This window comes from Phaenicophaeus curvirostris, chromosome 3, assembly GCF_032191515.1.
Source record: "Phaenicophaeus curvirostris isolate KB17595 chromosome 3, BPBGC_Pcur_1.0, whole genome shotgun sequence".
Taxonomy (NCBI): domain Eukaryota; kingdom Metazoa; phylum Chordata; class Aves; order Cuculiformes; family Cuculidae; genus Phaenicophaeus; species Phaenicophaeus curvirostris.
In genome coordinates, this window is record NC_091394.1 from 21,995,418 (window position 1) to 22,012,894 (window position 17,477).

The following is a 17,477-nucleotide window of genomic DNA, read 5'->3' on the forward strand; positions in this document are numbered from 1 at the left end:
CTCATTCACACACTGAAAAATCAAATTTTGTCATAGTTTTTTACTCTCAAAAAGAGATTTGCAGGACCTACAAGATCTCAAGAAATAACCTTTCATCTTTACTGAAGTGGTTTTGTTCCCTTGATCTTACTCTTAAGTTTTCAGTCTGTTTCTCTGTGTTGGTAAGAATAATTTGTCTGGTGAGAGGAAACCAGTAACTGTAACCTACCTCACGTTTATTTAGACTTTTGCACGTCTGTGTTGGAAACAAGCTGGTGAAATATGAACTAAATCAGATCATCAGAATTGTATGACACAAAAACCCCAAGACTAACCCTATCACTTGGGAACCAAGAGAGGAAGGGAAGAGACAAAGAAATTGTTAAAGAACATGTTCTAACCTGTTACAGTGAGGGAATGCTCAACTTGATCACTTCACTCAGTACAAGTGGCTGGATGTTCAAATATAAACATTTTTTATCCTTGGTCAGAAAATTTCAATGTGCAAGAGTGAACAATAAGTTTATATTAAGACAATGCACTGCCCCACAACACTGTCTGTGAAGTAGTTTTTAGGTAGTAACAACCTGACGGTGCTTCAGCACCCACCCTATTTGCCATACCTGGCTGCCTGTGACTTCTACCTCCTCCTAGAGATCAAGTCAGTACTCAAAGAAATCCTTTTTTTTGTTGGTAGGAGATGTGAAAGCAAAAACAGTAGAGATACTCAACGTCCTTTCAGAAGATGATCTGTGTAATTGCTTTGAATGTTGGCAGCATCATATGCAGCTGTGTGTCAATTCAGAAGGGAACGATTTTGAAGATGATTGCAGTTGATCTTCTTAGTTTGTGAAATAAAAAAGGTTGCAGGCACAGTCTTGGGGCTTATTTTGTGTCAGACCTCCTGGTGTGTTGCATAGTTATCATTGAGTATTTGTCAAGCGTGATGATGTGTCAAGAAGGTCCCTTTAGGGATCTGCCCTACAGTATTTGTTACTAGGTTGCTAAATTTTCCATCCCACTGCAGAAGCCATCTGTGCAAATCAAACAGAGACACAAAACTACCAATATGCAGAGGAGTGGGCTAAAATTTATGACAGTCAACCTGCACTATGTTGTGAAAACTGCTAATGAACACTATTTGAAAATGTTGCTCAGTGCTCAAAATGCTCTTGAAAAAAACCAGAAGGTTAAGCACAGAGAAAACATACTACTTTGTAGGGAGACAGATCTGGGGAAGATGAATAGTTTATATAAACATGGATGAGGAAAATAAACGGCCAGGCAGCTGTATGGTACATGAGAATCTGGGCAATACATCAAATCACATACTGAATGCATCATCCTTGTGACACTATTGATATCTGGAAGGTTGACAATATGGTTTCCATGAAATATAGGTGGAAACAACTCCATCTTAGCTGCTGCTGGTGTGGGGCAGTGGTGTGCAGTGCTCAGTTTGGAGCATTGTGCTTTAAGGGAAATACACACAGATTGGAGAAACTGTGAATATTGGTAATGTGACTAGGAAGAAAGGGCTAAAATTTGAGCAAGTGTGTTTGAGAAAGCCTTGCCAGAAGAGTGGAGACCTCTTGTTCTTCACAATCACTAGGAGAAGAACAAGAAACAACTTCTTGTGTGTATTAGGGAAGAGGAAAAATTTAGAAACTTGAAATGGTGACACCACTGGAACTGGCACCTCAGTGAGCTGAGTAATAGCTGTCCCTGGAAATTAAGAACAGGGCACACGTACATTAAAGATGTTTTAAGTGTACTTGATGTATTTGGAGAGAGAGGAGGGATCTTATCCAACTCCGTTCCTCATTTCTTAGATTCTTTAATGTAAAAGATTGCAAAATCACATCGGTATTTCTGCTGAGCAACCATTTCCCTTTGGAATTCTTGACCACTGCACCCCCGTGCAAGTTTGCACAGTGAGTTTTGTTCCAGATGCTCTTTTGCTGTCATGGACCTTCCTGTTCCTCCTTGCCTCCTGGAGCTGAAAGCAACCAAGGTCAAAAGGGTAACTTAGCCTGAGAAAAGCACCTGGGGTTGGTTGTGATGTGGAAGACACTCTTCTGTCGGTATCGCTTTTTTGGGGACTTTACTTGTGCCCAGTGCCTTAGAAAGCAAATGGCCCTGTTGCAGCCTGCCCTCCTAGATAACTCCTTTACCTAATCCCTTCTGAGGGCACACAGTCATATTTGACTTCTGTCTGTCAAATTCACAGGTCTCTCCCTGAGTTAGCTTGCAATGTTGCCCCTGTAGAAGCCTGTCACCCACTTCTGTTCCCCTTTGCACAGTGAACGGTAGCTGGTAAAGCCATTAAGGCCCCATTTTCCCCAATCTCTGTAGAAGTAGCACTTCCTTGGCATGCACAAAGTTGACAGTTTCATGGTGAAAATGTGAAGTCTATGCCCACATTGCACCTAGTAAAATATGCAATACCTATGCAACACTTACTGAAGGGATGCTAAGTGACATTTCTGTACAACACATAAATGCTTCTTGTACACTTTAATTTGCATCAATATTTTTTACAAAAATGCCAATTGTGTTTTATTTTACTGAGCTACACTGACTTTTCAGACCCCTAATGTAGGGTTTTTTTATTCTTGTCTCAGTGTTACTAAAAACCTCAGTGGTGGCAGCAGCCCAATCTGAGAGATCCTTTGTAGTTGTCAAATAAGAACCTGGAGTTTGATTGGTATTTACCAAAATTTTCGGTTTAGATTTTTTAATGTGAGGAGCTTGGTGTAGGACTCACTTTCAGAAAGGCACACCTGCAGTACCATAGTGGGAAGCACAGTTGAACGGAGTCACTCTTTAAGGATGGAAAATGGTTCAAGCTCAAAAAGTCCATGCTGGATCAGGACATCGTGTCCTGTGGTAGCATGCATTGCTGGACTAACGAAAATACAACATTGTTTTCTCTCTCTGGTTCTGAAATTGGAGACGGCGTATTGTTGTCAGTGCCAGAAGGAACAGAGACTATATCTTGGTTTAAATCATATACGTTTAAGGGCTCCTTATCCCATATGTATGTATTAAGTGGGAAACAAACTGGGGCGAAGAAGGGGGAAGGAAAATCCTTTGAAATAAACCAGATTCCTAATGGAATAAGAAAACTACCTCCAGTGCATTTTCTCTCCCTCTGTGTCAGCTTTTATAGTTCTGTTTCTGGCATGCATCTTTTGAGATTTCTTTAAAGACTGTTAAGAATTTTTTTTCTTACATCAACAAACAATTTTCAGAGCCTGAGCAAAGCTTTAATAAAAAGCATCTTTCACAGAACATTGGTAATCCAGGAGGGAAAGGGGTAAAAGAGGTTGTAGGGAGAGAATCACAGGGCTTCTCTGTAATTTGTTTTTTACTTTCTAAGATCACAAAAGTGTAAAGCTGCAATTCAGGCTAGTAAAGAATTTGAGGGGTGGGGTGGTGTCAGGAAAAGAAATGCTGGTATAGGGCATGTGTGAGGAAAGAAGTGTATCGAGAACTTCAGTCAGTAACTTCATTTACACTTGCGGGGTTGAGTTTATTAATGTCACACTGTGATGAAGTTACCCTGTCTCAGATGGACTCAGGCTGTTAACTAGCACTCAGTAAATGGTGAAGAAAAAAATCTGAAGAAAACCTTTAGAAGTTCAGATATTGCTATGGGAAGCCCCTCCTAACAACACTTGAAAAGCCTGGAAAAGGTGCAGTAAAGTAAGTGTTTTGCTGAAGCTTCAAATACTAGCAAGAAGCTTTCCAAGTTTTTACTGGCAAAAAAGCTCCTGGACTCACCTGCTATTTTTTTTTTTTTCCCCTTAGGGGTGTACAACGAACAGTAACCAGGAATACCTCTGTACAGAGTTCAGCTGAGCTACCAGAAAAATTCCTGTCTGAGAGCATATTGCGTTACAAGCTCAGCAGACCAATAATGCTCTCTTGACTCTCTTGTTTAAGCATAATGGCAACAACACAGTCTTTTTCCAAAATACTTTGGAGTAGGGAGACACGGTGCATGTGTATGTATATATGTCTGTCTGGAACTCCATGCCCTGAAGGTGGAAGGAGTTTCAAATGATGCACCTTCAGGGCTGAAAGTAAAGGAAATACAGGACATGCATCTGGAACTACTATACTGATCAGAGAATTAAGGAAGCACGAAGAGAGCACAGAGCATACCCATACAACAGAAGGTCAAGCCTTTTTTAGCTCAAAGTCTAAGTTAAAAAACATATTTTGGTAAGTCATTACGCATGCAGAATGTCTAGAGTATCGATTATTCACAAAATGCCCAGGAGTGAGTAAGGAATGCCGCGTTTGATCCAAAAGGAGTGGACATGAGCCATTTTAGCTTGGTGCTTTGATCACCAGAGGAGGGGATGGAATCATGGAGTATTAAATGCTTTTTTATACTTAATTAGGAATGGAGAATAGGGAAGAATGTAACCTTACAGAGATGTTTAGATGTTTTCAACAATAGCTGCCTGACATTATGTGTTTTCAAAATATGCTGGTAGATTGTTTTACAGGAGGTAACCATTCCCATTGTACTAAAAATTGTTTATAGTAGATGTTAAAAATGAAACTTTTTGCTTTTGATTTTAGTTCCATCTATTTTGAGGTGTAGAAAAAAGTGTTGGTTCTTTAAGTTTTATCTGTATCATTTTATTTTCCCTTTTTGTGCTAGTTTGTGTAAAAAACCAATCAAACAACAAATGAACAACAAGTAAAAAATCCAAAGCAAATGAAAAAGTAAAAGGAGAGGAGAGGAATTCACAATACGAAATACATTTGGTAGTGGAAGATACATCCAGCAGTTCAAAAAAAAAGTGTATTCTTTTGTATTAGAAGCATTCTCTTATAATTTCAAGAAAAGAGCAAAAAGCAAAGGCTCCAAGTCTGCCATTTCTTAAGCACATGTGTAACCTCAGGCATTGTCATTGTTTTTGGTGGTAATGTTGGAGAGGTCAGACACGTGGTAAGTCCTTGCAAAAGTTAATCTGGAGGACTGTTGCTTAAGTGATCTTTGGAGTCAGCGCTTGTCTGCAGGAGCCTCCTGCTGCTAGTGGTTTGGTTTTTTTCTTTCCAGCTGTAAATCTCATTTTTGAAATACCAGTGTGTGCCAGACACTCCTCAATGGAATTAATTGCAATAGCTGCTGAGGGGGCATTAGGAGGTCTCAAAGGAGAGCAAAGTGTCTGCAGAACCCACTCTAAGTTAAGATACGATTCTTGCTCAAAAATACACAAATCCCTGGGTTAGGTCCACATAGCTTAAGGCTCAGAAGCCTTGAAGAAAAAGGTTTTTCTGTCACTTGCTGAAATACTGTTTCTGTCTAGATAAAACAAGAAACAGAAAATGAAGGGGGAAGGAAATAGATAGTGTAGATTTTTTCTTCACAGTGTGAGATGATAATTTTGATCTCTCTCTAGATGAACCTGGTAATCTTAGGCAATCTGCTGGACTTTGTATCTTGGACTCTTGGGCTCTTTAGCTAAACGGTTGTGCCTCTCTCCCTTGCAAATAGTGCTGTGAAAATGCAGGCCCTTGGTTGCTGTTGTTGTAACTAGTAAGATCAGAGCGTGTCTGCTCTGGGCTAAGTTAAAGCTTGATGGGGGATTTGATGTGCAATACACTGATCAAATTCATTGAAAATGTCATTTATTTTAGAACTCTGCCTAAAACCAGGTTTGAGCAAGTTTGTTGAATGCAGTTTTGACTCTACCCTGATTAGTCCGTATCTACGCTGTCACAGTCACAGAGCTGTAGAGTCAGTGTTACTCAAGGAGTTGGTTTTGCATGCTTCCGTGAAATGTCTGAACACTGAAGTTATAGCAGATGTGATGTGGAGGAAAGCTTGATGTCCTAAAACCATTGTTCTTACTCCATTCATGATAATTTTTTTATTCTACTAGGCACTGAACTGTCATTCCTGTATTCATCTTTGGATAGTGCTTTCATTCATAAAGAATTTCTGTTGAAATCTATACATAGAGGTTGGAGATGGAAGAAGTCTGCTCAGCAGCAGCATTCATCTCATACACTGGTTGCATTTTGTGTAGCATACTGCTGAAATATCTCAGGGTCTCTAAATGTATTGCCCGTAGCATTTTCTTGGCTATCAAAATTATAACCTAGTTGGTTTCCAGTCTTCTGTTTGCTTCATTTGGAGAACTAGGAGCAGGAGTGGAAATGACTTTTAGGCAGCAATGTCAGCACAGAAGGAAAAGAGTTGTAGGGTTTGGGAGAGGGTAATGGGGTACAACAGCTCTGTAACAAGTTTCCAGGCAAGCTGTTTCTTCGCTACTTACTTTTCTAGGTTTGTGTTTTCAAATCCAACTGAAGTTCACTTTAGTCGGTTGGAAAGGAGTGCTTTCTGCATGCACATGAAGAAGCACATCCATCCTCTTCAAGAACTAGTCACTGTGCTCTTGGTTGTCCTGCTGAGTCCACTTTGCATGAATGAAGAATGAACTTCTTTAATGACACAATGCAAATAAGCGTACAGGGTTGTGCTTTTACCATTTGCTCATCTCTGGTGAAGGAAGTAGCACTTGCCTTATGCGCTTTTCTTTGGGCTCCCACTGAAGAGCCAAAGGAGCTGAGAGATGAAGGACCACAGTCTTCCTGCCCTAACAGCTCACGGCTGCCTAGGAAGTGCCAAGGTTTATGGGCAATTGCTCTCTGTTGAAAAAGCATGTCACTCAAATGTACTTATTACTTGCAGTGTTTAGTTGGGAGTATGAAGAATTAAAATCCCTGGGCTTCCACTGCTGTCTCCTCTTTGTTACAGCTCAGACCCACAGACCTTCTTTTGCTAGCATGGCTTTGACCATGCAGCTAGGACTGCAACTCTGTCAGGTCCACAACACTAAGATGAACGCTGTTTTCAGAGTATATTCTAAGATAAATTTTATAATATGTATTTCTTCACTCTCACCGGTAAAAATCACTGCTTAGACCCCAATAAACTGTGAAGCCCTGCTTACTGAAATCATGTGTTTTGTCTTCCAGACTCTGACCTGAGCATGCGGACGCTCAGCACACCCAGTCCAGCATTAATATTTCCACCAAATTCCCCCGGCTTCCAAAATGGCAGAGGGTCATCAACGTCTTCGTCCTCAGTCACTGGGGAAACTGTTGCCATGGTCCACTCACCGCCTCCAACTCGTCTTACTCATCCTCTCATCCGGCTGGCATCCAAGCACCAGAAGGAGCAGGCCAATATAGACCGGCTACCTGACCACTCCATGGTCCAGATATTCTCCTTTCTGCCCACCAACCAGCTGTGCCGCTGTGCCCGTGTGTGCCGCCGCTGGTATAACCTTGCCTGGGACCCCAGACTTTGGAGGACTATTCGCCTGTCTGGCGAGACAATCAACGTAGACAGGGCTCTGAAAGTGCTGACCCGAAGGCTTTGTCAGGATACACCCAACGTATGTCTCATGTTGGAGACAGTAATTGTTAGTGGCTGCAGGCGGCTCACAGACAGAGGACTCTACACCATTGCCCAGTGCTGTCCAGAACTGAGAAGGCTGGAAGTGTCTGGCTGTTACAATATCTCCAATGAGGCAGTCTTTGATGTCGTGTCACTCTGTCCAAACCTGGAACACCTAGATGTGTCAGGTAATAGCAAATATTACAGTATGGATACCTCTGGTTCTGAAGCCTCATGCTTGTCAAACCCCTGGCCCCACAACTGCACACTTCCCCCTTCTGTGTTGTTCTTTGAAGTAGGAGTGCCAGTCTTCTAACACTCTACTGGTGAGACAGGCACCGCTAGAATTTTAATACCCCAAATACCAGCAGCACCTCTTGAGCAGCCAGGCCTCCTCTGAAGGAGATGAGCTAGTAGAGATGGCCAATTCAGATGGCACATGTACTTCTTATAGATTTTTTGCATAGAGCACCCATACAAGGGCCCACATTGCAGTCAATGCTACATCATACGGTGAAGGCTAGTTACTTCAGCAAAATTTGGTTTGTATATATATAATTTTATATATGTTTTTTATATAATTACATATAAATTATATATATATAATGTGTATATCTGTGTTCTGATAAGTGACTTGAGGAGGAGCTCAGATTCAGTGCTTTTGTCTGGGTATAGATATCGATTGTCATCCCTAGCGAAACTTCCAGATCCCTTTTTTTTCCATTGCTATTTTAACCAGACTTCACTAGCTTGGACTGTTTTTATTTTTTAATAGTATATATATTTGCTTAATGGCTTTCTCCTTTTCCTTTCACCCAGTTACAATGTAGCACTTGTTGGGATCAGTAGAGATGTTTCAGACAATTTTCCTCAGACCTGCTCTGGGGAGACAAGATGCTTTTTCCCCAAGGTCAGCCACACAGAATTTCCTCGCTGCATATAGGTTGGCGCTTAATGGAAATGACATAGCCAAGCAGGGCACAGAAGCAAATTTGATGTTCAATTCTTATTTTGTGATCTCACTTGTTATCATTCTAATATTGTTATTAATCAGCTAATCTAATATTGTTATAAATCAGATTTGCTATTGCAAAGGTTCTAATGCTAACAAACAGGGTGAAATGGGGTTAGGAAGCAATGCTATTGAGTCACTAATACCCAGATAAACCAATTTTTCCAAGGCTTCCTATCTGCCGTAGACTAATTTCCTTTCTTTTTTTCTGGTTTTTATTTATTTCACTGATTTTTCCAACTCTTTTACCTAATATTACTAGGATGGCAGAATGTCATGGAAGGCACAAAACCAAACAGCAACAAATCAGAATAATTTACTTTTTGTGATTGCTCTTTTCAGTTACCAGGTGATAAGAAGTGTGTGTGGGACACTATGGTAGTCCTATCCCATGGACTCTGTTCATAATGACCTTGCATGTGAATTCTTTATTGTCAGTACACAATGACTTGAGCTCTGGATGCATGTGCCTCTATGATTTAGACTACATATTGTCAACTACGTTTAGGTACATATCATCTGAAAGGCTGGCTGTATCCTTGGGATATTTATGCTTTTCTGACCACATCCTCTAGGGTGGTATGGAGGGTTCAGTGGCTTACCTGTCCTGGGCCTGGAGAGACAGGACAAGTAGAATTACTGAACTGAGGCTGAACTGACTCGATGTGCCAGTCTGTTAGCCAATACCCTGAGTGCACTTGCACACTTCCCATGTAGGTGGCTGAGAATGCTTTGGTCCAGATCTCCTACTGATAGATATGATATAGATTGAAGGTAACTTTTCAAAAGCAGGGAAAACTGGAAGATTATACCAGGTCTTGAAATACATTCTTTTGGAGGTCTGTCTTCTTTTGTGGTTTCCCCAAGCCTGTTACATTCATACCTAGAAGACAGTATCTGCCTCTAGGAGCTCATCAGTTTAGTCCAAAGTATGTGGAGGGTGAGTAAAATACCTGCCTTCCTTGAATTTTGCCTCATCAGTGGAACAGGAAAGTAATTTTTATCTTACATTTTTCAAGTTGTCCTTTCTTTCTGGAGCAGGTGAGGGAAAAATCCTGATTATGAACAGGCTCAGAAATCAGGATGTTTGGGTTCAGACATGGCTTTTCCTGCATGTGCCTGTATATGAATTGAGGATAATTGATCTCTGGAGTCTTGTTTTGAGTCCCCTTTTTTCATTCTGATATGGGTAATTTTGGAGGATGTTTTGGAAGCAGGATTCCATTTTGCACTCCTTCTGTCTATGGTTAGGAGGACAAGGCTTGCACCTACACACTCAACTCTCAGGACTGAAGTGGTTTGTTGATTTGGTTTCACACTGAGCAAGAGAAATTGGGTACATGTGCTGAGGGATAATGCTATACTTGTAGCTAGTTAATTAAAACACAGTTCACAGTTGTACGTCTAGTTGAATCCCTCTCCCCCTTGGATGGTTACTTGGCAGCAATAATGTACCAAAATTTTTAATGTAAAAACCAGATGTTCATATTAACTTCCAGAGTTTTCCACAATGTAAGTTCTGTCACTCTCAGCATCCACTTTGTGAGCAGGTGTGAGATATCTCTAGAAGTTGGTTGAGCTTGACTGCAAATTATTGTCTAACACACTAGCCAACATTTTTTTCAATCTGTTTGGAAGGTTTTCTTCCCTTTTAAAAATCAGTTATACTTATTTTATGGAAAATTCTCTTACAAGAGCTTGGGAAAATTGTTGCAGACCCAGGAACCTGTCATTTTGCCTAAAATTCAGGCAGTTCTATGTCAACATGGACTCTTTTTTTTCTGTGAAACCATTTTGAATATCCATCACATGAAATTCTGTACAGTGCAGCCAAAGGAACTAGATAAAGCAATACTGAGCTTATCATAACAATGATCACACACTGATGTATGTGTCTTCAATCCTGCTGTGAGACTTATTCCCTGTTCACTTTTTAATTGTGGTCATTAAAGTATTCCCCTTCCTTGGATCCTCAGCAGACAGAACATTCTCCTCAGGCTCGTGGACCCTTAATTCTCAATTAGCAAGATTTTTAAATTCAATGTAAAATACCCAGACTGACCATTTAATGGTGTGAGGCCTAAAGTAAAATTTGCATCTTTTCAAATTAATTTGAAGCCTAAATTAAAAATTCGTCTGCAGATTCTTGAGGCATAAGCTGCATCATTTAGGCATAAGCTACAGAATTTCTCTGAGCAGACATTTTTGGCTAAAACTATTGGGCCTTGATCACTAATAGGCAGACCCTCCTTTCTTCCTTGCAGCTGTTTCTACCTGTGCTAGTGCAATGTGACCAACTGAACTTGGAACAGATAACAATTTCCCTTTAGGAGCCTGAAACTGCAAGGCTGCAGTGCAGAAACAGCACTATCCAAAAAAAGCCTTCCATTCACTCCATGCACAGAGTCAAGGTTAAAAGGGGGGGAAGTCTGTGACCATGTTTTTCCCTTTAATCTAGGTCTTTATCTTTCCTTGCAAGGCCTGGTGTTTCTTCTCTAGTCTAGTTACCTCCACTTATGGCCAGACTTTCTCACTTGAAACAGTCCTTTTCTGTGTTTGTCCATGTCCTCTCATGCCCTCACCAGTTTGCTGGCTCCTGCTGACTCTTCCCGTTCTTTTTAGGTTACCCAAAAGCACATGCTTTTCTCATAGTTTTGCATCCTTCCCACATTACAGGCTTGGGGCTGGATTCACATCTGTTCTCCAAATGTTTTTTGGAGGGTGGGTGGGGGCTGTCTTTTTTATAATGGAGTTGGATGGTGAAAGAGCCTCTGATGTTGGTTTACAAACTCAACCAGTCAGCAATGAAACTGTCTCTGATCAAAAAGCTACATTGGGTTGTCATGTAGTACCATTTTCTCAAATTGTCTCTGGGTTTATGTTGCAGTAACAAATCATAGACTGTCCTTAAGTAAACCTAGGAGTATCATTTTACATTTGGGATATGGACAAAATTGATCTGTTGCTTTGCTGGTGCTCAAAATCCCAAAGAAACCTCACTAACTCCAGTGGAGTTTATTATTTCCGCTGGTGTAGGGATACATCATGCGGACCAGTACTGTTTAATATCTTCATCAATGACATTGACAGTGAGATTGAGTGCACTCTCAGCAAGTTTGCAGATTACACCAAGCTGAGTGGTGTAGTTGCCACAGCGGAAGGACAGGATGTCATCCAGAGGGACCTGGACAGGTGGGGCTGTGAGAACCTCATGAGGTTCAACAAGGCCAAGTGCAAGGTCCTACACCTGGGTCAGGGCAATCCCCGTTTTCAGTACAGGATGGGGGATGACATGACTGAGAGCTGCCCTGCAGAGAAGGACTTGGGGGTGCTGGTTGATGAGAAGCTTGACATAAGCCAGCAGTGTGTGCTTGCAGCCTAGAAGGCCAATCGTATCCTGGGCTGCATCACAAGAAGCGTGGTCAGCAGGTCGAGGGCGGTGATTCTGCCCTTCTCTTGTGAGACTTCATCTGGAGCACTGTGTCCACTTCTGGAATCCTCTGTGTAGGAAGGATATGGAACTGTTGGAACCGGTCCAGAGGAGGGCTACAAAGGTGATCAGAGGGTGGAGTACCTTCCATATGAGGACAGGCTGAGAGATTTGGGGTCGTTCAGCCTGGAGGAGAGAAGATTCAGAGGAGATCTTATAGCGACCTTCCAGTACCGGAAAGAGGCCTGCAGGAAAGCTGGAGAGGGACTATTCATAAAGTCTTGTGGTGATAGGACGAGGGGGAATGGGTATAAACTGGAAAGGAGCAGATTTTGACTAGACATTAGGAAGAATTTCTTTAACATGAGAGTGGTGAGACACTGGAACAGGTTGCCAAGGGAATCCCTGGAGGTGTTCAAGGCCAGGTTGGATGGAGCCTTGTGCAGCCTGACCTAGTGGGATGTCCCTGCCCGTGTCAGGGGGATTGGAACTAGATGATCTTTAAGGTCCCTTCCAACCCTAACTATTCTAAGATTCTGTGATTCTAAATCCAGGCTAGTCAGTCAGGATGATTCCACTCTTGCAGCATGAAGACGTCTTCATTATATCCAGCATGCAATTTCACCTCCACCTGTTTGGTTTTGCTGTGTGATTTGGTTTTACTGCTTGCTTAAATTTGCTGTGTCTTTCTACTTAGGCTGCTCCAAAGTAACGTGCATCAGTTTGACTCGCGAAGCCTCCATCAAGCTGTCTCCTTTACATGGGAAACAAATCTCCATTCGTTACTTGGACATGACAGACTGCTTTGTTCTGGAGGATGAAGGACTGCACACCATTGCCGCTCACTGCACTCAACTGACCCACCTATATCTGCGCCGCTGTGTCCGCATCACCGACGAAGGTCTCCGCTACCTGATGATTTACTGCACGTCGATTAAGGAATTGAGCGTGAGCGACTGTCGCTTTGTCAGTGACTTTGGCATGCGGGAGATTGCCAAGCTGGAATCGCGCCTCCGGTACCTTAGCATCGCTCACTGTGGCCGCATCACAGATGTGGGCATCCGTTACATAGCCAAATACTGCAGCAAGCTGCGCTACCTCAATGCGCGGGGCTGCGAGGGCATCACGGACCATGGTGTGGAGTACCTCGCCAAAAATTGCACAAAACTCAAATCGCTAGATATTGGCAAGTGCCCTCTTGTCTCAGACACCGGCCTGGAGTTTCTAGCTCTCAACTGCTTCAACCTGAAGCGCTTGAGCCTGAAATCATGCGAGAGCATCACCGGGCAGGGCCTGCAGATTGTAGCTGCCAACTGTTTTGACCTGCAGATGTTGAATGTGCAGGACTGCGATGTCTCTGTGGATGCTCTGCGATTCGTTAAACGACATTGCAAGCGCTGTATTATAGAGCACACCAACCCCGCCTTCTTCTGAAATGACACCCTACCCCTGTCATTACAATGCAGTATTAAAAACACTGATGTATAAACACACACTCCCATACTCAGTAATGCTGTCTTTTCTATAGCTCACAGGAGTCAGCTATTCTTGTATGTTGTGGGTGAAGGGGGGGGAGGGTCTAGAGGACTATTTTGTTTGCTTTTTCTGTGATCACTTTTTAAGGTGCAGTGGGTCTCTGTGGAGAGGCTGCCTTAATGCAAAAGCAGTGAGTGCTCAGCATCCCCAGTGGGGTGCCATTTCCATAACAGCCATGGTCTTTTCCCAGGCTACAGTAGCTACCTCCAAAGGAAATAGCACATAATCCCTCCTTTGGAAATGCTACTATGCTGTGTCAAAGACATCTGATTTCCAGCTGTGCTCATGAAGCTGACTATGCAATATGTGTCTGTGTTCCCCAACTTCTTCCAATATGGCTGATAAAGCTTGTCTCCAGGTAGTTTCTCTTTGGTAGTCATCCATTGTAGTCCCTCAGGAAATACTGGGTAATGTTCTGAAACATATTTGATGGAGGCAGAGCAAGACCTGCCGGCCATTGCCAAGCACTCTGCTAAGTGAATCTGGACCTTGTGCCCATCCATGGATCCTTTCGGAAAGCCCATCTCCAGGTCACTTGTGCATCATCACTACTTGCCTTCATTTCGAAATCTGCCCTCTCCTGCATGTGTAGTACCACCCTCTGGTAGCAGATAGAGAATTTTTGCCTCTGATAAGCACTGGCATATTAACGCAAGTGAAGGAAAACAGATGAGATACTGGTGGCCTGGCAAAGGGAAAACCCAACAAATCAGCCTGAGAAGCTGCTGTAATTCTGCAACAAGCTGAGGTAACACCGTAGTACACCGAGGACTCTTCAAGGTATTGCAGAGCAGCTTGCATGAGGCAATCCCAATTGCTGTGTTGTATTGCTGTTAGCAGAGAGTCTGTCTTTGTTCCTTCCCTTTATCTGTTCAGCAGCCATAGCACTGCTGCTGTTGATGCTTCCTGAGCAAACCAGGCACGCGCATTGAGGTAAATTCAGTATGTGCCTTAATACACATAGGAACCTGACCCTTTTCTGTGGCCTTCCAGTTCAAAGGATAGATGGTTGATCTCAAGACTTCAAAGATATTAGCCTGATGTTAGATAGCACCCCTGGGGACAGAGCGTCTTAGAGTGTTATTCACATTAGATTTAGATTTTGTGAATCCTTGTGTGTGTGTGTTCCCTTAGGCTGGAGAAACAGCTGCAGTTCAACAAGGGAGTAAAATGCTACTGTGGCTCTTTGTCACTGGGAGCCCCTTGTACTCTCATGGTCACTCTTGCATGAGGTTTGAAGGTTTCCCCATCCCGTTACCTCTTTTCCCAGAGCGTGTGGTCATTTCATGGTTACTTTCTTCACAATTTTCTGGCAGCTGTTTCTCTGCTTTTTCACATGCAGTGCTCAGATCTGAAAGCCAGACACATTAGGGGTGATGATATTTTCAAGCAGGCCCCCTGCGCCTGACTGACAGGTGAATTCATACGTTCAGCTCAAATGCTCTCAATGTCTTGGTAAAGAACATAAGGGAAGCACCGTGTCTGGTTTTCATAAGCAGTAGTTCCATCATCTCCAGACAACACTAATAAAACCATTGATATGAAGTGAAAATCCATATGCTCGAGAAAAAATGCGTAACTGCTGAGGAAATACTTGTAGCAATGCTCTCTCAAATTACAAAAAAAGCAATGGTTTGGACATGTCCCTGCAGAGGGAAGTTGTCCTGCTTCTGCAAAAAGTCCTGTAACTTGTCTATGTTCCTCTGGTTTTGAGTTTCTTAATATACACAATGTCATCAGCTCTGAATTATAAATCAGATTGTACTAAGGCAAAAAGAGGGACATGGAAAATGAATTTTTCATTGCTACTACTACTGGTCAGTGACTAATAGGGGGTGATACTATCCTTTGGCCAGTCAAGATGATTTTTGTTTTCCTTTCTGTATTTTTAAAATTAGAGATTATTCTCCAGCAAGTAGTACAGTATATTTTATCTGAGCCAGCTATACTCTCTGTTTATCCTTTAGCTCTAAATGGCCCCAAGGGTAGTTATATGTTAAGCCCATTCCTGAGGATGGTGGGATTTTGAGCCATTTGCACTCATGAAATATAAGGCCTCATTAGTAACATTTAACTGTTTATTAAAAAAAAAAAAGCTACTTTTCTGGCTATGCTAAATTGAGTGAATAGTGCTACATGGTTTTTAAGGTTTCTAATGTTTAAATTGGCCTGTACTGTACAGATCTCACTATAAAGCCTTAATTTGCTACCAAGAAATAAAGCAATATATTGGTAACTGATGAGCATGCATCGTCATTTGCACTAGTTGATTAACTTCTGGGGAAAAAGAAAAGATTAAATACAGTAGGTAAGTGAATGAGCACATTCGCACATCAGGTAGGTGGATGACTATATTAAAAAAAGGAAAAAAATATTTGTTACAGGTTATAACCTTACCTATCTGTCTCTTTAAAATTTTATTTTCCCCATGTGGTTCTTCTTGACCCTGAAATGTGATCAGTAGCTGGAAGCGTAAGTAAAAAACCCAACAGTATATAAAAGCCTCATGTATAAAAAGTTCTGGAGGGCCTCTGCATTGGTTTAAAGGCAAGTTAACATATTTGATGTGAAAAGTAAAATAGAATGACTGAAAGGGTAGAGTACATACTAGTGCAGCCTTCTAAATGCTCTAAAAATCCCTCTTAGGGGGCACGAGTGGAAAATGAATAAAGGTAATTTTTCTAAGCCAAATATTTTTAAGTATATAGTCTTAAATGATCTGAGTTGGCATTCTGAGACTGCAACTTATGTCAAGAAAATTTGAATTTAATTTATTGATACAGCTTGCCTGTTTTGACTTGTAACATTTTTCCTATGTCTGCTTGCAAAATGACATGACTAGAAAAGAAACTGAAATAATGCATGTGGAGCTGAGTTTGCTGGGAAGGTTGCAATATGTGAGTGATGCGTCCTCATTCCAGTTCGGGGTTGGCGAAGGCTATAAATTTCCGGAGTGAAAACATTGTTGATTCTTGAACCATAAATTCAGGCTCAGGCACTGAGGCTTCTTCTGCTCTGCAATAGCATGTGGTGATCTCATCACAGAAAGCAGCAATGAATCACATCAGTTGAGCTGGCATGGAGTCTGGAATAACTTGTCTTTGGAATAACTTGTGTCCTGTAGAGAGAGGTCTCTTAGAAAAGGCACATCTAAATTACAATGCACTGTGATTAAAGCCAAAGCTCTTCATCTAGGTATTCCTGCTTCTCATTGCCTTGGCTTTTGTAAAAAGTGGGACTGTGTTTTACCTGTTAGCAACATGAGATTGATGTGAAGCACAACTTTTTTACCTTTTTGAGCTATGTTTATCTGGCTTCCTACAAAATGCATAACAGCTTCTGTTGGATGTCTTGTAATCAGAACTGTGGTCCAGACTGTAACCTTCAGTAGTGTTTTGCGTAGTCTCTGAAAATTTCTAGCTTTTGAACAGACAAATTAAAAAGCTCATAAAAACCCTAATTTTAGCACTAGGCTTGAAGCAGGTCCAAAGTCTCATTAGAAAGAAATACAGTGATCATTTGGACTGCAGACTGGCTGCCCACAGCTGCCAGCGTTAATTTAAAGGGGAAAAGTTCTCTGACAGAGTTGGTGCACAGCTCCTCTTCCCCTGGCGTTCCCCAGGAAAGCAACCTGCCCTTGATTTTTTATAATTTTGTCGATTTAGCTATTTGTGCTGAAACTTCCCGTGCTGGGCTTTGAAAATGTTGGTTGAAATAGCTCATCTGGTTCCGTAAATAAAGATAGGAGGAAATGTCATTTTGCTCATGTTAAACTCCCAATGACCTTTTCTTTGAAAACAGTTTGTTGCTGTTCATCTTCTCTAAGGCCTTCAGAGTGAAAATGTGAGCCTGTGCTCACAGGAGGTTGGATTTGGGACAAGGGTGTGCCTTACTGATCTCCCAGTTAAAATTTACCCACATTTAGCTACTTTATATGTCTTTGAACACCTCCAACTCCATGACCAGAGAGAAAAGGGGCACGCTCAGACATTTTGGAGCTTGTAGTCCTGCAAGGCTGAGATTTGGCAAAGCTACAAGGCATTTATCACTCTGGCATTGTGAAGGAGGAAACGGACTGAATCATATGGAAA

The 17,477-nt window shown here is 41.9% G+C and overlaps 1 protein-coding gene across 2 annotated transcripts in view; it reads left to right on the top strand.

Moving 5' to 3' along the window:
* Positions 1-15,613, top strand: part of FBXL7 (F-box and leucine rich repeat protein 7) — a 174,368-nt gene extending 158,755 nt beyond the window's left edge. For both annotated transcript variants that reach the window (XM_069853503.1, XM_069853504.1), the window contains exons 3-4: positions 6,985-7,596; positions 12,548-15,613. In XM_069853503.1, the coding sequence (XP_069709604.1) occupies positions 6,985-7,596; positions 12,548-13,284 (1,349 nt within the window). In that variant the 3' untranslated portion in view covers positions 13,285-15,613. The remainder of the gene's footprint in view (positions 1-6,984; positions 7,597-12,547) is intronic.
* Positions 15,614-17,477: the final 1,864 nt, after the last annotated feature.